The following is a 27903-nucleotide window of genomic DNA, read 5'->3' as shown; positions in this document are numbered from 1 at the left end:
TGACCATTCTGCAGGCGGTTTCTTCTTGAAAACCACTCACTATTTTAATTAATGCAAATGGAAAAAAAAAAGCTGTCGACCAAAGATGAAAAAACATCCGAAAAGACAAAAAAAAAAAATGCTTCAGGACAAAAGACATTGGCGTGACCTGAACAGTCTTCCTCATGAAAAACTTGCCAAATCTGCACGCCTGAAAGACGTCTTCAGAGGACATTTACCACTGAAGAGAGATTTTTCTCCTGAAAAGGTTTTGAAAAACGGTGGGAAGAAAAGTACTTGTCTCTACTTTTAAGCAGACTGAAGGAATAAGCTCTAAAACAAGGCACTGTCAAATCAAAAGAAGCAAAAAATGTTTCTGGAAATAAAACTTCTTCATAACCACTTCTGGAAACTCTTCAGGAAAAGGAATAACTCGCCTGTGACTATGTGCACACAACGTCTTTTTCAGGCGTCACAAAAGCCCCATAAAATGGATATAACTCACAGCAATGTCAAATTGACTTGCTGTGCACATGTGTTCCATCTTATGTCCCTTCTTTTAACCACTTCAGGGTTCATAAAAGCTGAAACGGGTAAAGGGAATATTTCAGCAGGTTTTTATATGCAATCTGAGGACAGCATGAGGTAGGGGTTAAAACACAGAATTCAATGATGTGTCACTTATCAAGCTGTGTGCTGTTGTTTACTTACAGTGAAGGTTTTATCACTAGAACATTATCATTGCCAGGTCTGATGTGCAAGGGACTGGTATTCCGACTCCGCCCCCTCCTGTGATAAGTAGACAATGTACATAGAGATGCTGGTGTGGGAGGGGTTAGTTTTCTCAGCTCTGCTGCATGCTACATGTAAAAGCTCTGCTTGTGTCAGAACGGCTGCACCCAATAAACTAAGTGATTCATCGTTGGATTCAGGGTCTCTTTACCTACATTACGCTGCTGTCAGATGAGATAGCAAAATCCTGCTGACAGATTCCCTTTAACAGAAGTGAAATGCTCATTCTGCCAGGATGCTGCCAGCTACTTCACAGTATAACATAAAACATTCAGACGGTGAAGCCACATAGTCTAAAGGCAGGTACACTCACCATCTTTTACATGCAAGTGAACCTGCCCATTTTTCTAAAAGGAAGACGTTTTAGGAAAAGATAGCCTTTTTTTGTCTTCTTTTTGGCATCTTTTTGCCCATGTCCTGAGCGTTTGTTCATTGTTTTTGATAACCGGTCATTCTTTGAGCATTTTTCCAGATTTTTTCAGTCATTTTTAGTACTGACGTTTTCAGGTGTTTTTTTCTCCAGTCAAGAATAAAGAAACCGCTAGTGGTTTCTGAAGCTAAAACGCTAAGAAAACGCGTAAAACGATGCCTGGGGGTTTTTGAGACTGCCCATTATATTGTAACGTATGGAGCATCTTTAGAGCGGAAAGTGCCTGATGAATGGTCAGCTCACTTCATTTAGCTGCTTTGCAGCTGTTGAAACTTTAAGCAGTTAAAAGACGCTCAAAACCCTGATTATATGAATAATATGTATATATTCATTCTTTTGAGATTTTCCTGATTGATTTTTCAGGCAAGTATTAGGGCAGAGCAGCCGGAAAAAAAAAACATTTGTGTGCACTTACCCCAAAGTTAAGGTCCCACAATTTTTAGGCTACGTCAACTGACTGTGAAATATACATGTCAACTTTTCTGGTGGGTACGTTGAGTTTTGTGTGTTGATTTTCCCTATAGAATTGCAGGAGATGCAGAAAATCCTCACATTAAAAATGCATATAAGTTTTTAGTGTGCTCCCGTTACAAAAAAAAATGCACTAAAAACTCATGTAATCCACACATGACTGTACCAATAAAGTTTCGTCAATGCCAAATGCCAGGATGTATCAAAAACAAAGCAGCTTTATGTAAAAAAAAGACTTAACAAAGAGAGACAAAAATCAAAGCGCCAATAACGCGATAAACCTGTATGAAAAAAAAATGCACTAAAAAATGCAATGAAAAAAAATACAAGTAACCTAATTTACCTAATGCTACAGAAAATTTGAAACATCAAAAACTCACCAATTGCAGAAACTTAGCTTATGGCCTTGTTCACATTTTCAGTATTTTGCATCAGTATTTGTAAGCCAAAACCAAGAGTGGGTAAAAAATACAGAAGTGGTGACGTGTTTCTATTATACTTTTCCTGATTGTTTCACTCCAGATTGTGGCTTACAAATACTGATGTAAAATACTGACCAAATACTGAACGTTTGAACATAGCCTTAAAAGGAACACTTCCTGAAGTGCTTTCCGCTTGAAAATGTCATTGTTTTTGAGCTCCACAAAAACTCCATGTGAACATGGCCTTAACTAGCTCCAATAATGGCTGTTAGAGGAAGGCGCTGGCAGCAATACGCAGCTGGCAGCCACCATGCATGGAGTGGGCTCAAAATATTTTTTGCATGTACAATGAAACCACTGGTTTGGGGTCTTCTCAAAGAAGATGGCTAGTATGTATAATACAGGATGGCGAACAAAATAACTGAGCAGTTTCTTCATTAAAAAAAAAAATACACTTGTGATCAATTAACTGTGCATAGAATTGCAAAAGACGTCCTTGTACATGACTATTTTCACACTTTCATCAAAGAATATTGAACACGGGCATGAGACATGGATTTAGTGTTGGGGTATGTTCAGACTATGTTTTTTTCACATGAATTTGGAGTTAGGTCGCTCCAAAAACCAGTTGAAAATGTCCCTAGAAAATTTTCAAAAGAATGAACAAATAAATTTTTATGTAAAAACAACACGCAGTTCATATGTTCAATCTTTTGAGCATCTTTCAACTACTTCAGGTTTCCAAACATGCTAAGACGTTTAAAGCAGTGAGCTGACCATTCTCCGGGTGTTGTTTGCTTGGAAGATGCGCCATACTTACTAGTCAATGAGGAGGCTAAAAAGCCGCACATGTATCTTTTTGAGCGTTTTCGCAGCATTTTCACTTAAAAAAACGCTAGTGTCTTCTTCATTGTTTCATACAATTTAAAGAAATCCATAAAATGACAGTTAAAAGACACAAAAATACACTGAAGGAATGCTAAAGAAAAGCCGCAGAAAAATAGGACAAAAAAGTGCTCAGGAAAGAACCAAAAAATGCTTTCTTACAAAATGTCAGAAACTAGCGATTCAGCTTGAAAAACAGATATTTTAGGCCGCCTGAAAAAGACGCTGTGTGCACATATCCTTACCGCACTTATGCACCGAACCATGTAAACTGTTTTGTGTTGGATATATTCACCGACTCCTAACACCAATGATTAATAGATTCTTAAAATATCACTTTTATTTAATCTCTTTAAAAAGTACTACAAGAAGACAATTTTAAAACCAAGCCAAAGAATATTCCACCCAATATTCACATAGGCAGGGGTGGAAAATTATCCCTACACATACCCTATCTTGGCCCTCATCCTGCGCAGTGGCGCCCCCACTCAGCTGTCCCTGTCTGACCCTGTTAGACCCTATGACAGGCATAGGTAAGGTGCACTAACACGTACAAGGGAAAAAAATAACCTAACTCGGAGTCAATGATGTTTGGTTATTCATGAAAGTGTATTAATATACCTAGATGTACAAAAAACCTCTAGATAACAGACTATATGAAACGTCTGGATGAGAGGTAAATATCCTACACAATCCCTATTTAGGTCACCCTACCTGACTGCGGAGGTTGGCACCCTTAACCTGCGCAATGGCGTTCCCGCTCAGCGTCGACTCTGCCTGTCTGACCCTAATAGGCCCTCAGACAGGAGAGAGACAGAAAAGAGTAGGAATATTCAAAGTACATAAAGTGTGCTAATATCCACGGACGGTGAAGGACAAGAAAGGTTGCCAATTCATACATATATATGTACACAATTGGAGCATCCAATATGGGAGATTAAATACAAAAAAAACCTGTTTTGTGTTGGAACAGAAAGGTCTAGAAGATGTCTAGTGATTCTGTGAGTAGCCCTGTGTACATAAGAGCCCAATATCCCAGTTCCCGAGCCCGATATGCATAATCCTATACTAACCACACAATGGGTCTGTTCATCAGGTGAAAGTGAAAATCTATCACAGGTATATTGGTCTGAATAAAGACGTGGTCTTCTGGAGATGTTTTACAGCATAACATTTCTTTATTTATGTCATGTTCATAATCTACCAATTTCTCTAAAACCTTATTAATCTGTTTATTTATCTGTATTTTCCAGTCAAAGTAAAGTGCCTATAGTCTTCATTTAATGATTCCGTCTATTTTAATCCTTCCTGGACGGGGTTAAATCTTCTTTGTTTTAGTCTCAGCATACCATAGTGTGCGTATGGCATGTATAGAACATATAGACATTCTTTATGACGAGATTCTTTTCATAACGGCAGCACTATGCCTTCAGTCTGACTGTCGTCAATGCAAGTCTCCGCGCCATAAGGCTAGAACGCTGGAATGGTTCCGGGAACATCACAGTGTAGTCAGCTCCGCAGGCACTAGCTCCTCTGTGGGATGACATAGAACAAGATGTTCAGATTATATTGCCGCCAACAGTAAAAAGAAAATTTGCAGTTTACATGGACATTTCTAATTTAATTTTGTATTAAGTACTTAGTCATCAAATGAGAAAAAGCACAGTACCCACTAGCTAGATGCCTAACCCATTACCACCTGAGGAGTGAAGGCAATCCAGTGGCCGAACCCTTAGGGCTCTATCACACTAGTGTATGACTCGCACGAGTGCAATCTGATATAAAAAAAAAAAAGGTACTGCACTTGGACCAATGTTATTCAATGAGGCAGTGCAGATCTGTGATTTTTTTTTTCTCAGCTGTTCAAGTGAAAAAAAATCGTCTGACTTTTCTGGGTGAAAATTGGACCTACTTTTCATACGCTCGTGGGTGACATTACTATCCATGCCGTTGCAGAAAATTTTAATCAATGGGGGGATAAGCAATCACTACCTAGTTTCCACCTTTTTGTTACTGTTTGCTGACTAGTTGAGGGCACAGTACCTGCCTGGCATGACTTTCACAACTGGTTTCTTGTCGTACTTCTATCCAGAGACCCTTGGGCACTACATTCATACATGGCGTTTTCTATTCCCCTGCAGCTACAAATTAACATCAGCACATGATCCACGGTCAGCAATGAACCTTCAGACCTTAGGTTAAAAATATACCTATTTGATTAACGTACATGGCTAAACAGTCAGCAGACCTGAGCTGCCCATTTAAGCAACTCATCTTAAAAAGAACCTGTCAGCGCGATTTTGTAAAGTAAAATACTGGCTGTAATGGAGCTGTAATACTGTTTAAATTGATGCCTTTGGTGAAGAAATCTGCTTTGTTGTTCTTCTTTAATCACCATGTGATGTCTTCTGCTGATTTGATTTTGGTGCACAGGGGCCGGACTGTGGACGGGGTCTTCTCCTCCCTGTCTGTGATTCCCCAGCCCCTCCGCCTGCTTCCGGTCTTTTAATGGTGGGCCTGCTCTGTTTGTAAGCTCAGCAGTAACTTGTCATTCAAACACCGAAGGAAGGCGGAGGGGCCGGGGAATCACAGACAGTGAGGAGAAGACCCAGTGCACAGTCCGGCCCCTGTGCACCAAAATCTAATCAGCAGAAAACATCACAAGGTGGTTAAAGAAGAACAACAAAGCGGATTTCTTCACCAAAGGCATCAATTTAATCTGTATTGCAGCCAAGTCTTTATTTTACGTTAGAAAATCGTGCTGACACGTTCTCTTTAAGGGTTAAATAAGTAAATTAACTATATAAATTGTGTGATTTAGTACACATGACCAGTTCCTGAAAACATTTCACACTTTGGCTACAAAAGAATATAAATGGTATAGTAACATTTATATTATTTGAGGCCAAATATGTGCAGACCACGGTTTAGTAGCAACAGAAACTGCTCAAGATGGGGAGATGACACTCAGGAAGATTGTGGATTATCAAGTAATTTCTACTTAATTTTTACTGCCAGAGTTGCCTCAAAGATGGCAATCATGTTCTGGAATCCTGACTGACAGGGTTGTCTGAAGACCACTCTTTTACATAGCCAATGAAGGCATTTAGACATCATGAAGGTCATTCCACAGTACCACACCAGTCTTCCCTGATGAGAATGTCATTTTGTTGCTTTATTGGACCCCATGCCTTATTGTTACACCACAGAATCTCATCTTTTTAGGCTACCTATTAACACAGTCGGTGCCACAAGACTGAAGGACGGCTTTAGCACCAGGAGCTTATCATTGCTGTGACTAGCTGGTCGCCCATGAGCCTTGGTCCAACACGCCCCCTCCTGTAATATGCAGCTCACCGTCTATGGACATTGTATTTACAGAGCCTGGTGTGGGCGGAGTTAGCTCCCTCAGCTCTGCTGCATTGCTAAATCTAAAAACTCTGATTGTGCGAGAACTGCTGCACCCAGTAATCTAAGTGATACATTGTTGGATTCAGCTTCTCTTCTCCTACATCAGGCTGCTCTCAGATGAGGCAGCAAAAACCTGCTGATAGATTCCCTTTAAACCTTCCAAATACATTACAAATGACCAGAGGACATTCTAGGAGTGTGAAGGAAAGGTGATTCCGGCAGCTAAATAGGAAAGAGTTCTTTGAAGTTAGAGCAGTCGGACTGTGGAATGCCCGACCACAAGAAATAGTAATGGCAGACACTATAACAGCATATAAAAAAAAGGACTGGATGCTTTTCTCACAAATGGTATTGTGGGTTATAAATAATCTAGCAACAGAGAATGTATAACTGGTGGAGAAAAGTTGAACTTTATGGACTTTTGTTTTTTTTCAACCTAGGTAACTATGAATAAAAGGTTAAAAAAGGTTAATCTAGCCACACAATATAGCTTTCTCCCTGAAAGGGAAGTCCTAGCTCATACATTAACCCCTTCACAACCTTAGATGTATCCATACATCCAGGTTGGGAAGTACTTCAAGAGGAGCTGTGCACGCGCAATCGCTGCAGGGTGTTCAGCGGACATGCCCGGCCCTCCTGACAGTTTAACCCCCTAAATGCTGCGATCGATATTGATCGCAGCATTTACAAGACAGGGAGAGGGAGGGGGCTCCCTCTCCCCTCCGAGGGGCACCTTGCGACGTCATCACGAGAGGCCGACTGTTGCCATGGTGACCCAATGTCGTCATGACATCCGGTTCACCAGGGCTAGCAAACTAGTTAGACCATGTGCAGTGCATGATCTAACTAGCTTGTGTCAGAGAAGCACTGACCGTTATAAAGCATCGCTATGCTCATGCATTGCTACGTTTTATAACTGCTATCAGATCTTGAAAGTGAAAATTTCATAGTGAGTAAGAAAGAAGTAAAAAATAAAAAAATTGTAAAAGTATTTTAAAAAAATATATAAAATAATAATTATATTATTGTACACATGAATAAGAATTTTATATATAAAAAACGAGTATTTGTATGGTGGAACCTGGAGAAATAGCTGTTAGCTGAATGAGGGTTTAGTTGTCAGCTACTGAACAAGTATGGCATGTTAGAAGGTTAGTTTCAACATCACTAAATGGTGAAAATTGCAAAGTACATGTAAAAACAAACAACTTTGCAATTTACTTGTTACTAAAAATCCTCTTAGTTCTAAAGAACAGTGTTTAACATTGTTTAAATGCTCGTCATCTACAGTGGTGGCCAAAAGTATTGGCACCCCTGAAATTCTGTCAGATAATACTCAGTTTCTTCCTGAAAATGATTGCAATCACAAATTCTTTGGTATTATTATCTTCATTTAATTTGCTTGCAAGGAAAAAAACACAAAAGAGAATGAAGCAAAAATCAAATCATTGATCATTTCACACAAAACTCCAAAAATGAGCTAGACAAAAGTATTGGCACCCTCAGCCTAATACTTGGTTGCACAACCTTTAGCCAAAATAACTGCGAACAACCGCTTCCGGTAACCATCAATGAGTTTCTTACAATGCTCTGCTGGAATTGTAGACCATTCTTCTTCGGCAAACTGCTCCAGGTCCCTGATATTTGAAGGGTGCCTTCTCCAAACTGCCATTTTGAGATCTCTCCACAGGTGTTCTATGGGATTCAGGTCTAGACTCATTGCTGGCCACCTTAGAAGTCTCCAGTGCTTTCTCTCAAACCATTTTATAGTGCTTTTGGAAGGGTCTTTTGGGTCATTGTCCTGCTGGAAGACCCATGACCTCTGAGGGAGACCCAGCTTTTTCACACTGGGCCCTACATTATGCTGCAAAATTTGTTGGTAGTCTTCAGACTTCATAATGCCATGCACACGGTCAAGCAGTCCAGTGCCAGAGGCAGCAAAGCAACCCCAAAACATCAGGGAACCTCCGCCATGTTTGACTGTAGGGACCGTGTTCTTTTCTTTGAATGCCTCTTTTTTTTCCTGTACACTCTATGTTGATGCTTTTTCCCAAAAAGCTCTACTTTTGTCTCAACTGACCAGAGAACATTCTTCCAAAACGTTTTAGGCTTTCTCAGGTAAGTTTTGGTAAACTCCAGCCTGGCTTTTTTATGTCTCGGGGTAAGAAGTGGGGTCTTCCTGGGTATCCTACCATACAGTCCCTTTTCATTCAGACGCCGACGGATAGTACGGGTTGACACTGTTGTACCCTCGGACTGCAGGGCAGCTTCAACTTGTTTGGATGTTAGTCGAGGTTCTTTATCCACCATCCGCACAATCTTGCGTTGAAATCTCTCGTCAATTTTTCTTTTCCGTCCACATCTAGGGAGGTTAGCCACAGTGCCATGGGCTTTAAACTTCTTGATGACACTGCGTACGGAAGACACAGGAACATTCAGGTCTTTGGAGATGGACTTGTAGCCTTGAGATTGCTCATGCTTCCTCACAATTTGGTTTCTCAAGTCCTCAAACAGTTCTTTGGTCTTCTTTCTTTTCTCCATGCTCAATGTGGTACACACAAGGACACAGGACAGAGGTTGAGTCAACTTTAATCCATGTTAACTGGCTGCAAGTGTGATTTAGTTATTGCCAACACCTGTTAGGTGCCACAGGTAACTTACAGGTGCTGTTAATTACATGAATTAGAGAAGCATCACATGATTTTTCAAACAGTGCCAATACTTTTGTCCACCCCCTTTTTTAGGTTTGGTGTGGAATTATATCCAATTTGGCTTTAGGACAATTCTTTTTCTGTTTTTTTCACTGAAGACAAATTAAATGAAGATAATAATACCAAAGAATTTGTGATTGCAATCATTTTCAGGAAGAAGCTGAGTATTATCTGACAGAATTGCAGGGGTGCCAATACTTTTGGTCACCACTGTAGGTTATTGGCCACCACTGCAGACTAGCAGCGGTGTCCGAGCGAGCACAGATTTAAAGCTGACTGGATTGCTGGAGTGCACGATAAACCTGCTTTAGTGCCACTGACCTCCTCCGAAGCTGCAGAGGGAAAGTTGCCTGTGTTGGCAGCATCCGAGAGCGCTCAGTTCGGGCCAGCGATAGAACCATGCCGGTGATCCATACTTCAATCATCAGGAGTTCACCGCCCCCCAATCAGCATAAATTCGGGGAAGAGAGGGAGAGGGTGGAGTGGTGCGCTCCAGAAGATAAGACTCCTTCAAGCTACTGGCAACACAAACGACTGTTCTTTTACAGTCTGTCCCAGTGTGCTGTGAATGCAGTTGCTTAACAGTGGATAGGCCAATACCAAAATGTTTCTGGAGGTTTCTGTTCAGCCCAATTTGCAAATACCTGCATAATGAAGCCTTCAGAATTGCATATCTTTATTAGTTTAATGATTAGGATAGATTAGATAGGGGGTAAACAAAACCTTGATAGTGACATATTCCTAATCTGGAAATTGAACTAATAACTCGTTTATAAAACAATCACTGCAAATCCAGTGACATACATTAGTTTTATGGCTAGATCACATTCCAGGAGGCCGATAAATAGACTCAAGGTTGGGTCTGGAATGGTTAACGACATCGTCATCAATCAGCTTTCAATACAAGAATCTTTGTGACTTTTCTGTTGCTGCTTTTACTGCTCGTGATTTATTGCATATTCTTTATGTCTTCTGTTACTTTGTCTTCTCACTCTCACACTAAACAATCACCGATGTGAAGATGTGGGCCATTAGTAGCCAGAAAAGCTATGAAAAATACTGGCTCTCAGAGCTTCTTTATGGTCATTTCCCTACCTCGTACAAAATATATACCAAAACGGGAGCAGGTCTCTTAGTTCCTCTTACAAGATTAATTCCAGCTTTTGGCAATAAGGAAGTAATGAACTAGAACTACAGACTTGTGAACTCAACATAAGGCCATGTTCACACGTTCAGTATGTGGTCAGTATTTTACACCAGTATTTGTAAGCCAAAATCAGGAGAGGAACAATCAGAGGAAAAGTATAATAGAAACACGTCACCACTTCTGTATTTATCACCCACTCCTGGTTTTGGCTTACAAATACTGATGTGAAATACTGACCAAATAATGAACGTGTGACTGTGGCTTTACACAAACTATTTAAAGAGGTTTTCCAATCTCATAAAGTTGTAAGGAGATGGAAATAGTGCCCACGTTCCCCCTTGAAGAACAACTGTATTATTGTATTGTGTAATGTGAATTGTGACATGCGTTAATAGTGTCATCTTGTGTTCTGCCTACAGGGAGAGTTAAGAGTTAACGATTGAGACTAGCCCAGAATGGGATGGGCTAAGGTGAAGGCACAAAGACAGTTTCCTGTCAGAACGTCAGATAGGGCACAGTGTGTGTCTGAAGTAGACCTAAGGTCTAGACAGTAGCAGTGCCGCATGACGTGGGTGTCCTAAAGCGTGGGGAGACCAACACGGTGGTTAGTGTGAACCGAAGCAAAGAGGAAAGGAGAACCGACGGAAAGACAGAGTGGTTAGTCGGAGATGGGTACAAGAAGAGAACGCCTAGCAGTACAGCCTCGAGTTAGAGACGTAACGGGCCAAGACGGGACAGAGAAAGCGAGTCGAAAAGAGAGAGTGCCCCAGGCCAGAGTTCCAGAGCCTCAGTAGCAGAGAAGATAAAATACCGACCATATTGGCAACATAGTTCCTTTGAGAGCAAAGAAGAAGTGAAACTGGGTTGAGAGTAGGACTCTTACTAACCGGACTGTAGTACTGAGCTGGGTGTGGGTGAAGTAGAGAGGAACAGTGAAGATAGAGAACAAGCAAGTAATAAGGAAAGAATTGGAACAGTGTGTGGAAAATGCTTCGTATTGGGAAGGAAACTTTCATAAAGTTGTGTACCCACTATCTACTGTATATATTCCCCACCAAGTTATTGCTCAGTAAAAAGTTTATTTTTGACTGGTGGTCTCCTTTACTGAACTGTTCAACATCTGGTCCTGGCAAACCAGCAACATCGATTAAATGTGGCCATAGTACAAGTCCACATACCCAGCCAGGATCCCCACTTTCATGTAATGTGCTGGGGCGTAAGAAACGAGTACCTTGCCCACGGCAGCTGCACAAAGTGATGGCATATCTATAGCACAAGCCATCAATATTTTATCAATAATGGTCCGACTTCCAGCAACCCTCAGGATCAAAATTATGTTAACAAAAACCCTTTATTATTTATCATATTTTTTGCACTGTGCGATTTATCAATTTACTTCGTTATTTGGGTATTTTGCTTGTCTTTGGTTTTTCTTTGTTCAAGATATTGCAGCATGACCACACAAGTGACTGGCTGAGTTACTCCAGTGTTCACACTGCTGCTGTCTAGCCTGCGAGCACTGTGCTGAAGCTGGCCGGGATTAGGAGGTAACAGCACTCTCCGGCAATGCTGGCCATGCTTCTTTTGAGCTTAAAAAAAACCTGTCTAGCAGTGATGGCCGGTCTCCAAGGCAATGTGTTGTAAACAAAAAAAAAATCTCAAAAACGGCTGAAATTTTTAATAAGAAACTGCAAAATTGCTGCATTTACAAGCACTATCCAACAATGAAGATGGGACTAACCCTTAAAGGGATATTCCCATCTCCAAGATCCTATCCCAATATGTAGTAGGTGTAATAATAATATTAGCAAATCCCTCCAATTAGAAATGTAGTATAGTTTTTCTGATTCGCTATTTCTCTTTCCTCATGTGCAGGCATTGAAGGACCTTAGGTATCCATGGTTATGACCACTAGCAACCAGCTGTCACTATATCAATGGTCTTAACTATGGATACCCGAGGTCCTTCAATGCCTGCACATGAGGAAAGAGACATAGCGAATCAGAAGAACTATACTACAATTCTAATTGGAGGTATTTTCTAATATTATTATTATTATATCTACTACATATTGGAATAGGATCTTGGAGATGAGAATACCCATTTAAGGCCACTACAGATAACATTCCATGTTCATTCATAACTAAGGGGTCTGTGCACAACTACACCTTCCCATGCAATTATACAGTGCAATTTTGTCACTATTTCCTGTGCACACTTTACCACAATGGTCTCATATCTTGAACACACAGTAACACTTGCACATTTTGGAGCAAGAAGGCCTAACACACTTAACAGGCCCATGTGTACAATTGCTAATAAAGTGTGTTGAAACAGAACGAGTCCGCCTCACTCTTCCTGCAGGACCGCACGGCACTCTGGTTATTGTAGTACACTGTCAGCGACAAAACAATAGCGAATACGAGCCAGGACTAGAAATCCCATAATGCTTCGCGACGGCCAGCAATGACCGTGGCGCACGCCGGGAATTGTGGTGTACTATGATTCATAGGCTACGCGTTCTGTTTGTGGGAGAAACTAGCTTTCCCAGGCTCCCCTTCGGCATAGGCTGGACAGCCTGCGGGGGCGTGCCAGAGGCTGCCGGCAGCGTGCTAGTGTTTGTGTGCATCAGGAGGCTGCTGAGAGAGGAGCGAGAGCCGGGACATACGAGTGTGTGCGGCGCGATGTCCGTGCAGGTAGTGACCGCCAAAGTGGCCGACGTGGAGCTGAAGGAGGCAGCCAGAGAGCGGCACAATGAGGCCGTCCTGGCAGCTGCCCCTGCAGCGCCGCTCACCGCTGCTCTGCCTACCGAGCCCGACAACAATACCGCGGTGTCACCGCTCAGCCAGCCGTTGAAGGGGATCCCGGCTTCTGCCATGAAGAGGAGCGACCCGGTTCAGCGCTCCGGAGACGGCGCGGGCAGCCCGGAAGGCGCAGTCAGTGAGGCCCCGCGGACCGTCAAAAAGGTAATGTGAACCGGTCACAGCAGGAACGCTCCGCTCTAGCGGTGCGCACGGTGGTGCTCATCACGATCGTTCTGTGACGTCATTCGGCCTGTCTTCCGTGCTGCTTCCCGGGTATCAATGTCACCGGGGCTATCTGCTCTCATTGATATATCTACAACGTCACCCCCTTTCTTCACCGTCACCCATGCTATTAGTGTGTGCACGGTGATGACGAGCGGAGACGACTGCCCGCGGCGCGGTTAGTGGGGGGCATCTTTTCTCCTGCAGCTGCGGACTACTTTTCCTCCATCATAGGCGAGAGAGCACCTCGCTGTTGCTATGGTGTGATGTGCCCAGGTGTGCACCCCGGCTGTCATTGAGAGAGTCTTCCGTCTGCATTGTGTTCGCTGATTGGTCATGGACAAGAGCCGCTGTGATTGGCTCTCTCGCCTCCACGTCTCGTGCGCATCTGCTGCTGAAGATGCGACAACGAGAAGCGCCCGCTGGGGCCATTACACCGGCGGCTGCTCCCGTGACCTTCACACGTCCTCTATAGTGTTAGTATGGACTGTAGCACTACATATCCCAGCATTCCTGTAGGGGGTTGTACGCAGACATATGACGTGCTAGTGAGAGTCTCCATCCCAGTGAGTCACTTAGCACAGCTGGCACAGTGTTGTATGGAGATGTTCTATATCCGCTGGGGTATTCCGCCTTGTACAGAGGGGCGTAGGGTACACATCTATAGAATGACTGGGGCACCCCTGAGTACCTGTGTCTGTGGATCATGGATGGGTCATTTACGTGGGCTGGACTACCCCTGCTTATCTACCGGTAGCCCACCCATCACAAGACCGCATCCAGGGGGTGGTACGTTAAAGGGTTCACTCAATTTTACACTTAGAAAAGGACCTCTCTTACAATTGGGGCTGGTATTGTGCACCTGCCCCATTCTTTAAAGGGGTTCTCGTAATTCTAAAGCCAGCCTTCCTGGTCACATGTCAGGATAGGCTGCAGTGTGCAGAAACACCGCTCCCGACACCTGTGCTGCCAAAGACACTGACTGGAGAAGAAATACAGGTTTTCTTTTTTCTCTGGCCTCAGTCCTTCGTGCTCGGTTATGGAGAAGATGTATTTCTTCTCCAGCAGCTTCTGTGCTGATGATACAGCTCCTCTGCCAGTTGAGGCAAAGGTGTCTGGAGCGGTATTTCTTCAGACTGACACGTGCATAGGACAGGCTACTGTTTGAATTATTACATGGTCATTTTATTACGTTCATGGAGAACCCCTTTAAGCAGCTGGTTGCGTATGGACCCTTCCACCCAACATAAAGGAGAACGATTCTTGCTGTCCAAACCACGGTCCCCATAAATCTGAGCCTGGTTGCTGGATTGAAGCCTTTTTTGTTTTGTTCTGAAGTGATCCTTCTTTCAGAGAAAACAGATTGGAACTCTATAATATGAAAAGCTCGTCACTCGTCGGTGTGCAAGTTACCAAGAAAGTTTATTTGGTTCTGTCCAAAAAATGCAGTGTATTAACAATTTTGTCGTTTGTCCACCATCCAGACCTTCATCAGAAAGGTTGGAAGGGAACACCTGTAAGCGCTGTAGTATGCGCCATTGCCAGAGTGATGGACGTCACATACTAGAGTGCTTACAGGTGTTCCCTAACTCTCTTGCAATCTGCCACGTTTCTGATGAAGGTCTGGATAGTAGATCGAAACATCCAAATTGTTATAATACATTGCCTTTTTTTGGACGAGTTTTTTCAAATTATTGTATCCAAGGATTGGACCCCTACACAGTGACGTATAGCATGTGCTATTATACTTTGAAAAGCTATCTGGGAGCTATAGGGAGAGACCTGACTAGTCTGATAAAGCCCCCGTCCGGCTTCCCCCACCCCCATCATCACCCACTGCTTGTTTTACTGACAGGTTTCACCATGTACACACGTGATAGACCTGTTGATCATGGGGAGAAGCCATTGACCCCAGGCGGCTTTTCAAAATGTTTCTCTGAAATGCTGCAGCATACGGGGCTGCAATCATGCAGCCATGCTCTGAATCTATTCACAAGTTGCCTATGATCGGGTTCTGCAGCGCCATCAGAAGGGAGTGGTGCTGATGATGACCCCACGCATGTGCACGTGTCCTGTTCATTAGGACACATACATCACCTCTCACACACATCTCTTTGGATGTGGAAGGTAGTAGTGGGTAACCCCTTAAAGTCTATGGTAATTAGGATGCTAGGATAACCAGGTACAATGCTGCACTCTATCTTCCTAATTTCAATAGACTGCATGTCCAGCTACTCTATTCAACCATTTGCAATTATTCTACAGCCAGGGGAAAATGGGGGACACATTCACTCTTCTGATGGTTACTGCCTATCCAGGTGTTAAGTGATAATTTATATAAACCCCCCAAAAAAGTCTTGTTTTTTTTTTGTTTTTTTTTATCCAGATAAAATGGACAATTCTTCATCTGTATTGCATCCGTTTTTATGAATCGGTTATTAAAATTTACAAGACCAAATAGTTCCCTGTGTTAAAGAGTTACAATGTATCCATAAAAATCGGATGCTATACTGCTGATCTGTATGGGATCTGATTTTTTGTTTGCGCACCCTTAAATGGATGAGTCTCATTCGAGATACATAACAGACTATACTGTATTCTGCATTTTTTATGCTGTCAGTTGATCTGTTGGAAAAAAATGGTCATCTATCTGCACATTGTGTTGAATAACATTGGTTCAAGTGCTGTTAGTTTTTTTTTTTTCGCGGACAGCATTGGGACTGAAAATAGGCGTGTGAACATAGCCTTACCATATATGAAGTCTTAAGAAAACTAGACCCCTGAATTACATTACATGGGGACATTACCTCTTCTTGATCTCATTGGGAGGCATGCTGATCATATTCGGAAAGTTGTGTGACCACATTGTGGGAGCCGTGGCGTCAGCTTCTAGATGCACTTGCTGAAATCAGTTAATAGCTGTCACTTCCAGTTAATATATTATAGTTTGTAATACTCGAAAACTACTTTGATATTGCTGCCCTTTCCGTAGGATAGATCTCTATCAGATCGGTGGGAATCTGGGCACTACCACTAAGCAGCTCTTACCAGGCCCCATGACTGTCACACAGTGGATGGAGGTTAAGCACCACTCTGGTGCACACTGTAAAGTGGCCGTTCTTGGGTACTGCAACTCAGCTCCATTATGGGGAAGCTTATGTTAGACCCAGGCAACACCTTTACCCCCGAGGGTGGTTTGCACGTTAATGACTGGGCCAATTTTTACAATTCTGACCACTGTCACTTTGAGGTAATTACTCTGGAACGCCTCAACGGATCCCCCTGATTCTGAGATTGTTTTTTCGTGACATATTGTACTTCATGATAGTGGTAAAATTTCTTCGATATCACTTGCGTTTATTTGTGTAAAAAAAACGGAAATTTGGTGAAAATTTTCAAAATTTTAATTTTTATGCCCTTAAATCAGAGAGATATGTCACCCAAAATACTTAATAAATAACATTTCCCACATGTCTACTTTACATCAGCACAATTTTGGAACCTAATTTTTTTCGTTAGGGAGCTATAAGGGTTAAAAGTTGACCAGCAATTTCTCATTTTTCCAACAAAATTTACAAAAAACATTTTTTTAGGGATCACATCACATTTGAAGTCACTTTGAGAGGTCTTTATGACAGAAATTACCCAAAAGTAACACGATTCTAAAAACTGCACCCCTCGAGGTGCTCAAAACCACATTCAAGAAGTTTATTAACCCTTCAGGTGCTTCACAGGAATTTTTGGAATGTGGAAGAAAACAATGAACATTTAACTTTTTTCACAAAAATGTTACTTTAGACCCAATTTTTTTTATTTTCGCGGGGGTAACAGGAAAAAATGGACCCCCAAATTTGTTGTGCAATTTCCCCTGAGCATTTAGATACCCCATACGTGGGGAAAAACCACTGTTTGGGCGCACTGCAGGGTTCGGAAGGGAAGGAGCGCCTTTAGACTTTTTGAATGTAAAATTTGCTTGAATAATTAGTGGACGCCATGTTGCATTTGGAGAGCCCCTGATGTGCCTAAACAGTGGAAACTCCCCACAAGTGACACCATTTTGGAAACTAGACCCCTTAGGGAACTTATCTAGATGTGTGGTGAGCACCTTGAACTCCCAGGTGCTTCACAGAAGTTTAGAACATTGAGCCGTAAAAATAAAATGTTCACATTTTTCCCACAAAAATGTTTTTCAGCCCCCAATTTTGCGTTTTCATAAGGGTAACAGGAGAAATTGCACCATGCAACTTGTTGTGCAATCTCTCCTGAGTAAGCCAATACCCCATATGTGGGGGAAAACCACTTGGGCGCACGGCAGGGTTCAGAAGGGAAGGAGCGCCATTTGACTTTTTGGTTGTAAAATTTGCTTGAACAATTAGCAGACGCCATGTTGCATTTGGAGAACCCCTGATGTGCCTAAACAGTGGAAACCCCCCACAAGTGACACCATTTTGGAAACTAGACCCCTCGGGGAACTTATCTAGATGTGTGGTGAGCACCCTGAACCCCCAAGTGCTTTGCAGAAGTTTATAACATGGAGCAGTGAAAATAAAAAAACTAACTTTTTCCACAAAAATAATGTTTTAGCCCCAATTTTTTTATTTTCACAAGGGTAAGAGGAGAAAATGGATCCCAAAACTGTTGTGCGATTTCTCCTGAGTACGCCAATACCCCATATGTGGGGAAACTAGTGTTTGGGCGCACGGCAGAGTTCAGAAGGGAAGGAGCACTGTGTGACTTTTTGAATACAAAATCGACTGGAATCGAGAGCAGACGCCATGTCACGTTTGGAGAGCCCCTGATGTACCTAAATAGTGGAAACCCCCCACAAGATACCCCATTTTGGAAACTACACCCCTCAAGGATTTTATCAAGGGGTATAGTGAACATTTTGTATCCAGAGGTACGAAACAGAATTTGATAACATTAGGTCATCATATTGAATAAGTTGTCATTCGTCTTGAGCGCAAGTGCTCCCTACTTGAGTTTGCATCGGGTACTCAGGTATGCACCATGTATCGCGCGTGCTCGAGTGGCATTCTCGAGTCCCCGCCCGCATGTTTCATGGTTATTAGACACCCAAAAACAAACATGCGGGGATCGCTTGTGCATGGCAGGCAATCCCTGCGAGGTTTTTTGGCCACAAAGCATATGGAGCGGAGACTTGAGCACCCGCGATACTCCGTGCATACCCGAGCACCCGATGCAAACTCAAGTAGAGAGCACTTGCGCTCAACACTAGTTGCCATATCATTTTTTTTTTTTTTACTTTTGAAAAAAATCCCATCCCCTTAACCCTAGAGTTTATTTTTTACGCCGTTCCTCGTGCGGTATAAGTGATTAGACGACTTTATTCTTCAGGTCAGTGCGATTACAGAGATACCAGAATCATATCGGGTTTTTATGATTGACAGCTGTCACACACTAAAAGACGCATTTTTTTTTGCGAAATCTAGTTTTTGCATCGCTATAATTTTTCCATATTTTGTCCAACAGTCATATGACGGCTTGTTTTTTGCGGGATGACTTGACGTTTTTATTGGTGCCATTTTCAGGCACTTGACTTTTCTTGATCGCTTTCTATTCCGATTTTTGGGAGGCAGAATAAACAAAAAACAGCAATTTCAGAATTTTTTTATTCTGCTCCGCGTGGGGTAAAATTGATAAGGCAGCTTTATTCTTCCGGTCAGTACGTTTACAGCGGTACCACATTTATATCGTTTTTCTATGTTTTGGCGCTTTTACACAATAAAAGCTATTTTACAGAAAAAAATATTTTTTTGCATCGCTTTATTCTGAGAGGTATAACTTTTTTATTTTTTGGCTGATGGAGCTGTATGGCAGCTTGTTTTTTTGCGGGACAAGATGATGTTTTCAGCGGTACCATTTTTATTTATATTCGTCTTTTTGATCGCGTGTTATTTCATTTTTTGTTTGGCGATATGATAAAGCATTGTTTTTTGCTTCTTTTTTTTTTTTTTTTTTTGTGTTCACTAAAGGGGTTAACTAGTGGGCCAGTTTTATAGGTCAGGTTGTTCCGGACTCGGTGATACCAAACATGTGGACTTTTATTGTTCTTTTTTTTTTTCTCATAATAATATTTATTGATGGGTACATTATATTTTTATTTTTGGTGGGTTTTTTTTTGTTTGTTTTTTTAAATATTTTTACAAATTTTTTTTTTTTCCATTTTTGTTAACACTTCTTGGACTTTTATTCTGTGTCCCACTCTGGGACTTTTACTTTTTTTATTCTGATCCCCTGTATAGCACAGGAATGCAGCACCATCCCTGTGCTATACAGGCTGTCAGCGCTGCAGATGCAGAAGATACTTTGGTCATGCACTGCGCATGATCAAAGTATCTTCCTGCTGTCTGGTGACCCGGATGTTGTCCTGACGACATCGGGTTGTCATGGCAACATCTGGGAAGCCGCGGCAGACAACGTTGGAGGCCGGAAGAGGAGGTGAGTATTTCGATCACTTCCCCTTGCCACCGCAATGCTGCGATCGACTTCGATCGCAGCATTGAAGGGGTTAATGTGCCGGGAGCGGTGCGGGACCGCTCCCTGCACATAGTACCGGGTGTCAGCTGTAACAATCAGCTGACACCTGGCGACGATCGCCCCGCACCGCTTGTATGCGGGTGTGATCACCATATGACCTTATAGTATGTCATTGGTCCAATCGGCCCAGGTCACCATGACATACTATTAGGTCATACGTCAGAAAGGAGTTAAGAAACGATTCTCATATAGCACTTTTTTTTTTTTTATGCTGCTTTGTTTCTGTGTTTTTGTATGTTTATTTTTTTTCAATATTGCAGCCAGATGTCAGCTATAAGTCAATCAGGAAAATATAAAACACATTTCTGCACTTTTTTTTTCCATGCATCTTCCCATAGACTTGTTTATAGCATATCTTCCTATAGTCTTTTACAGGCCAAAAAAAGTGTGAATAAGGCCTTAGGGGCAGGAAAATAAGGAACTTTATAATGTTTTTTGCTGGAGCTACATCATGATTTTGACAATGACACTGGTCACACATCCAAAGATCACTGTACTCTGCTGCTACAAGGCATTGTGGTGCTGGCAAATGGGGTCGAGTTATGTCCCACATAGTACTGTTACCTTGACAAGCAAGTTGCAAAAAACTCAACTGGTTCTGGCCTTCTGAGACTTGTGGTACCTTGTGGTTTGCAGTGCGACCCCATTCAGTAGCGTCATGCTGCAAGGTAGCAGCGTCTCAATTTATGTCGTGATCAAAATCATGCAGGCAAGAAACAGGGATGTCTGAATGAGACCTTAGTGTTCAATTACATATCATGTAGAGGTATTGTTATATTAGATATTTATGGCATATCAATTGATGTCTGAAACAAGACTTTGGACTCAAGCACATGGCAGAGCCCCTGTGTACTGCCATTCATCTGCGTGTTTGATACATTCAGCAGACAATACATATATACTTAGGGATCTGACAGAGTAAACCCTTATATGTGCACAAGATGTCTTTCAGGCTGATCTCTGAAACCTGCTTGAAAAAGTGCCAAAGAGAATGGACACAAAACAACTTTCTATTCATATGTTCAGTCTTTTGAGCTTTTTTTAACCCGCTTCAGACTTTGAAGGCTGCAAAGAAAGTTAAAAGAAGTGACTGATCCATTCTTCAGACGTCTTCTGGTTGGGAGCCGCTCACTGTTGTGTACATATAAGAAAAACAAAATACGGCTGCCCCAAAGAAGAGCATGGAAGACAGCAAAGATGTACACCTTGTTTTACTTAAGTATTTTCCTCTGCAGGTTCAACCAAGGCTACATTCACACTTCTGTGTGACCTGTCTGATTTTTTTTTTTTATTTTTTTTTTATGTTGGAACAATGGATGTATTCACATGTCCATTCAATTCTCAGATCCAAAAGAGAGCTGTGCAAATCACAGCTTGTTCTATTGTGATCAGATCAGACACTCAACCATTGAAGTCTATGGGGATCCGCGAGACACAGATGACAATCGGAAGGCTTCTGATTTGCACCCGTGTCTCTCAGATCTGTTGCTTATTGACGAACTTTAGTAAAAAACATCACGTTCTAAGGGATTTCATTGGATTTGAAGCAAGCACACCTCTTCAGTGAAAAAACACCAGAAGAGAAAAAAACAAATGCAGCTAGGATGACACCTGAGAAAAAAATTGGTCAGTTTCTCTCGGATGGTAACGCTCACATGCACCTGTAAATCTAGCCTAAAGGTCCTTTTACATGGGCAGATAAACTGCCTGAACTTTGACAGAAGTCAATAGGCGCCCACTTGGGATGCAGCAATCATGGTAACTGCCGTTTGGTACAACAGTCCCTCGTCCCCATACAGTCTGCATTATTGTCCGCAGCACATCCTGCATACACAAGACAGTCAATGATCTTCATGCCAGCGCCCAGCATAACAACCTTGTTGGTCAGGATTTGTTTATGCAGACAGAGAATGGTTGTTTTGACATGAAGATATAGAAACATGAATCGTTGGACATAATTTTTATTATTTTGGTAAATCATGGCCAAAAACTGCTCAACTGTGATGACAGCATAACTTTAGTTTTCAATTCCCCTGCAGGAGGATTGTAAATGTCCGACTGGACCATCCTGCTTAAGGAAAGGCATCATGGTAGCCAGACAATGTGCCTAGAAACTGGTTACTGGCTACTGTTTTTTTTCCCTCCATTAGTTCCAGTGTTTTATGGGACTGTTGTATGTTAACAGATGATTCTCCTCTGACAAATTTTGATATATCCGCATGATATAACATGGTCTAATGTCCACCTCTGTGACCTGCACCCATCTTGAGTATTGGGGTCATCCGTTTTGATTTCTAGATCAGTTCTGAAAACAGCAAGCCTGTGGATAAATCTGTGTTTGTATCATAAATGAGATGAGAATACCCCTTTACACATGGCTTCAGAAAAATGGCACATACAGTGGGGAAAATAAGTATTTGATACACTGCCGATTTTGCAAGTTTTCCCACCTACAAAGAATGGAGAGTCAGAATCTTAAAAAAAAAAAATCTAGAAAATTGCACTGTATGATTCTTGCATAAATTAATTAGCATTTTATTGCATGAAATAAGTATTTGATACAATAGAAAAACAGAACTTAATATTTGGTACAGAAACCTTTGTTTGCAATTACAGAGGTCAGGCATTTCCTGTAGCTCTTGACCAAGTTTGCACACACTGCAGCTGGGATTTTGACCCACTCCTCCATACAGATGTTCTCCAGATCCATTTCAGGTCTCGGGGCTGTCGCTGGACAGCATTGAGTTTCAGCTCCCTCCAAAGATTTTCTATTCGGTCCAGGTCTGGAGACTGGCTAGGCCACTCCAGGACCTTGAAATGCTTCTTACGGAGCCACTCCTTAGTTATCCTGGCGGATCATTGTCATGCTGGAAGATCCAGCTTCGACCCATCTTCAATGCTCTTACTGAAACACTCGGGATACATGACCCCATCCATCCTTCCTTCAATACGATGCAGTTGTTCTGTCCCCTCTGCAGAAAAGCAACCCCAAAGTATAATGTTTCCCCTATCATGCTTCACGGTTGGGGCAGTGTTCTTCGGGTTGTACTCCTCCTTCTTCTTCCTCCAAACGCGGTGAGTGGAGTTGATACCAAAAAGTTCTATTTTGGTCTCCTCTGACAATATGACCTTCTCCCATGCCTCCTCTTGTTCATCCAGATGGTCATTGGCGAACTTCAAACGGGCCTGGACATGTGCTGTTGTGAGTAGGAGGACCTTTTCGTGCCATGCAGGATTTTAATCCATGATGGCATAGTGTGTTACTAACGGTAATGTTTGAGACACTGGTCCCAGCTCTCTTCAGGTCATTGACCAGGTCCTCCCGTGTAGTTCTGGACTGATTTCTAACCTTTCTCAGAATAATCTTTACCCCACGAGACGAGATCTTGCATGGAGCCCCAGATCGAGAAAGATTGACCGTCATCTTGTTTCTTCCATTTTCTAATAATTGTGCCAGCAGTTGTTGCTTCTCAACAAGCTGCTTGCCTTTTGTCCTGTAGCCCGTTCCAGCCTTGTGCAGGTCTACAATTTAGTCCCAGGTGTCCAATCTCAAGACAGCTCTTTAGTCTTTAGGTTGGAGTGTGATTGAGAGTGTGGTGTCTTTTATACAGGTAACGAGTTCAAAGAGGTGCAATTAATACAGGTAATGAGTGCAGAGTAGGAGGGCTTCTTAACCCCTTTTAAAGCCTGGGGTGTAATAGTACGCACCAGGCTATCACCCCCGGTTCAGTGAGGGCTCCGGCGTTGAGCCCGCACTGAACCAGGCACATGTCAGCTGATTCTTACAGCTGACATGTGCCCGCAACAGCCGCGGGTGGAATCGCGATCCACCTGCGGCTGTTAACCAGTTAAATGCCGCTGTCAATCTCTGACAGCGACATTTAACAGGGCCGCACCGGAAGCGCGTCATTTACCCCGCCCATCGGTGACCCCCTCACGTGATCGCGGGTCACTGATGGGTGGGCATGACAACCCTGGGTCTGCAGCAGACCCCAGTGGTTGTCATGTACTGATCGCTATGAGCGCCACCTACTGGTCGGCGCTCATAGCACAGGAGCATTTCTGCTCCATAGAGGTGATCTGCTCATCACCTCTATGTAGCAGAGGCGATCGGACAGTTGCTTCTTCTAGTCTCCTATGGAGACTATAAAAGCAAGCAAAAAGTGTGTAAAAAAAAAAAAAAAAAAAAAAAACACCCCACATCCATTTTAAAATAATAATAATAAAAAAAAACCTCACATACACATATTTGGTATTGCCGCATTGAGAATCTCCCGATCTATCAATATAAAAAAATAATTAATCCGACCGGTAATCGGCGTAACGTGAAAAAAATTCTAAATGCCAGAATTACGTTTTTTGGTCGCCGTAACATTTCAATAAAATGCAATAACGGGGGATCAAAACATCGGATCTACCCCAAAATGGTATCAATAAAAACTTCAGCTCGGCGCGGAAAAAATAAGCCCTCACCCGGCCCCAGATCCTGAAAAATGGAGACGCTACTAGTCTTGGAAAATGGGTTGTTTTTTTTGTTTGTTTTTTTTTAGCAAACTTTGGATTTTTTTTTCACCATTTAAATAAAAAAGAACTTATACATGTTTGGTGTCTACGAACTCGTAATGACCTGGAGAATAAGAATGGCAGGTCAGTTTTAGCATTCAGTGAACGTGGTAAAAAATAAAAAAACATCTGTGGTATTGCACTTTTTTTGCAATTTCACCGCACTTGGAATTTTTTTCCCGTACACTATATGGTAAAACCAGTAATGTTGTTCAAAAGTACAACTCGTCCTGCAAAAAATAAGCCCTCACACGGCCATATTGCCAAAAAAATAAAAACGCTATGGCTCTGGGAACAAGGGGAGCAAAAAACGAAAATGCAAATAGGAAAATCCCAGGGTCCTTAAGGGGTTTAAGAAAAACTAACGGGTCTGTGAGAGCCAGAATTCTTGCTGGTTGGTAGGTGATCAAATACTTTTCATGCAATAAAATGCAATTTAATTATTTAAAAATCATACAATGAGATTTTCTGTTTGTTTTTTTTAGATTGTCTCACAGGTGAAGTGTACCTCCCATAAAAAATACAGATCTCTCCATTCTTTGTAGGTGGGAAAACTTGCAAAATCGGCAATGTATCAAATACTTATTTTTCCCACTGTACATAGCCTTAGAAATGATGTCCAGGCTCTTCTCACCTCTGGCTTCTTGGCCTGACTGGCGATGTGACCACTCTTTCCATCTCGTGTTCTTGACTTATTTTAGACATTGATTTTCGGAGGAGCAGAATAGCATTGCCTGTATTTTGTTTTTCACTATTTAGAGCCAAAATGAAAGCATTTGAATCTATCCTTTAAAATTATAGTGATGCTACTACTATGAAACCTGGTGTGGTTGGATTGCAATCTTCTGACTGCACTTGTGCGAGGCTGGAATGGCAGTAATGAATGAATGAATCACTGCTCTGCCTGTACACTGGCACTGACGGGCTGCTGTGTCCTTGTGAGCTTTACATGATGTCTAATATCTGCGTCATCAGCAGCTCTTGTCTGTGGAAGTGCTAGCCCTCCCGTCAAGCGTCTGTCACCCTGTTTGATTAGACTTTTGCCACTGTTAGACATATACAAGCTTTGTCACATGTTGGGTACTGTCGGCTAACCATGCACCATTATTTCCCTTGTTCTTGCTCAGCCAGCCAAACACTGGGTTGTGTGTGTGAATGGTGAACTGTGTGCAGATGTCAGCACTTACAGCCATAGTATTTGATATGGTATTTATGCTGTGGCTATGGGCTTAAGGCTATGTGCCCACGATGCAGAAATGAAGCAGAAAATTTCTGCAGCATTTCTGCATCTCCCTGGCAGAAAAAAACGCATGCAGATTGTGCATGCGTTTTTCCTGCAGAATACATGCGGATCCACATGCGGATTCGCATGCTTTTCTGCATGCAGATTGACAAGCGCTTTCCAGGCGATAGCATCACTTGGAAAGTGCTTGACAACTAGGTCACACTGTATAAATCCATGCAAACAGCATGGATTTATACAGTGTGAACCGTAAAAATTAAAACAAATAAAGCTATACTCGCCCCCGAGGCCCCTGTGTGTGCAGCAGCGCTCGTTCCTGTCTAGTTCCTGGCTGCCGGCATATCGCGAGACAGAGCGGTGAAGGGCCTGCGGTCACATAACTGTGACGTCACCGCAGGTCCTCAAGCGATGCCGGCATTCAGAAACAAGCCGCCGGACAGGTGAATATAACTTTATTTGTTATTTTATTCTTTTTTTACAGGTACAATGGTACCCAGGTCTGGAGGAGAGTCTCCTCTCCTCCAGAACTGGGTACCATCCGCACATAGAGACGCATAGAAGCCACTTGTACAAATGTACAGTCGCGGTTTCTATGCGTCTGAATGCAAGTCAATGGCGCGAGTTCCGCTGCGCTTCCGCAAAATTAAATGACATGCTGCGGATTTTTGTACGCAGCATGTGCATAGAACATGCGGAATCCCCTTGGGGACCATGGGGTGCGGATTACCTAGCGTTTAACAAGCGTTTCCGCTGCGGAAATTCCGCAGCATAAACGCTTGAAAAACGCTACGTGGGCACTCAGCCTAAAGCTTTAGTGTAAAAGATTTACATGTGTTGTGCTGGAGAAAAGCCCTCCGCTGAGTAAAACGTAGGCCAACCAGTCTTCCTACAACAATTTGCAGGTCCTCCAGAACAAGTGATGGTCTTTGTAACCACTCTCTACTCTGGCAATGGAGAGTTCCCATTGAATAATCTTCATGAAAATGTTTTTCTAAACTAGGTAATCCATTCAGCTTGTAAATAAACTTATCAAGCAAAGTTAGGTGAGGGTAGCGCTGTGTTGTGGGCTGGAAAAGCTACAATTTAAAGCGAGACTGATGGCTTCCTATAAGTGCAAGTCCACCACCCACAGACTTTTATGTTGGATCGTTTTAACTTCTACATTGTGAGCTTTTTCATGATGTATCCGTTAAATGGCTGCCACTACAGTGTATAGGTGACAGATGCTACTGTTAGTCTGGGTTCACATTGTGTTTCTGATCCTCATGGCTCCTTTGGAGCTTACATTTGCAGCCATGGAAAACAGGATTTGGGCGTATGTGCCGAGAGGACCATTGGCTGCAATTATGCAGACGAGTCACTATGTGCTGTCACACGTCATTTTTGACTGTATCCGCCTGCATAGATACGCTCTAAAATGCAGTCGACCACGTCTTGGTGCTCACCTCAAATAAGTGAGTCTGTTTTGCATCATTATATTACATCATGCATTGTCTGAACCATGGGCAGGAGTCCGTAGCCTGGCTGCATACAGGTATGTTTTATTCTGAAACGCAGAGTATGGCTGGATAAGCCGCCGGGGGCCTCATCGCACTATTCAGCCGAGATGGCCGGCTTTTCAACCTATGTTTACTCTGAAAAGCCAGAGCGTTTCAGAGTCGATACCACATGAGGATGGAGTCCATGTGTTTCCAGCGTGGATCAATCCTTGCAGATAAACGAGGATTCCAAAGTTTGAGTGAGAAACCTTTTTTTTTTTTTTTCAAATTTATAAATATGTATAAAAATGATGCATTTCAGAGCTGGCTTCTTCATCAGGTATATACATAATTACGAACATAAAAAGTGCCGACCTGTGAATAGGATGGTTAATTAAGGCTATGTTCACACATTGCGGTTTTAGATGCGTTTTTTTATGCAAATTTTCAGCTGCGCTTTACAGTACCAGAAAAGTCTGAGATTCCAGAAATCTCATGCACGCATGTTTTTTCATAATAGAGCATATCACTTCTTTCAGCGTTTTATCACCCATTGGAAGTAATGTGTGGTGAAAAAACGCACCAAAAACGCAGGTGTCGAGTTTTTCAGCGTTTCTTGTGCCAAAACCAAAATGAGATTTTTTATTTTTTTTTTCACTGAAATTTATGTACATGCATAAAACTCCTGAACAAACCTCCTGGCAAGAGATCAGGTTTTGCTGCAGAAAAAAAACACAACAAAAACGCGATGTGTGAACAAACGCGATGTGTGAACATAGCTTAG

At 42.4% G+C, this 27903-nt stretch overlaps 1 protein-coding gene across 4 annotated transcripts in view; it reads left to right on the top strand.

Moving 5' to 3' along the window:
- Positions 1-12794: 12794 nt before the first annotated feature.
- AHCYL2 (adenosylhomocysteinase like 2) overlaps positions 12795-27903 on the top strand; it is a 107369-nt gene continuing 92260 nt past the window's right edge. For 3 of the 4 annotated variants that reach the window (XM_073652522.1, XM_073652519.1, XM_073652520.1), the window contains exon 1: positions 12796-13214. In XM_073652522.1, the coding sequence (XP_073508623.1) occupies positions 12933-13214 (282 nt within the window). In that variant the 5' untranslated portion in view covers positions 12796-12932. Of the gene's footprint in view, positions 13215-27903 lie in introns of all 4 variants that reach the window. The other variant, XM_073652518.1, reaches the window with a different exon arrangement.

Source organism: Phyllobates terribilis, unplaced genomic scaffold, assembly GCF_046119375.1.
Source record: "Phyllobates terribilis strain yellow unplaced genomic scaffold, ASM4611937v1 Scaffold_11__3_contigs__length_659146591, whole genome shotgun sequence".
NCBI lineage: Eukaryota > Metazoa > Chordata > Amphibia > Anura > Dendrobatidae > Phyllobates > Phyllobates terribilis.
The sequence above is the reverse complement of the archived record's forward strand: the minus strand, read 5'-3'. Positions and strand labels throughout refer to the sequence as shown.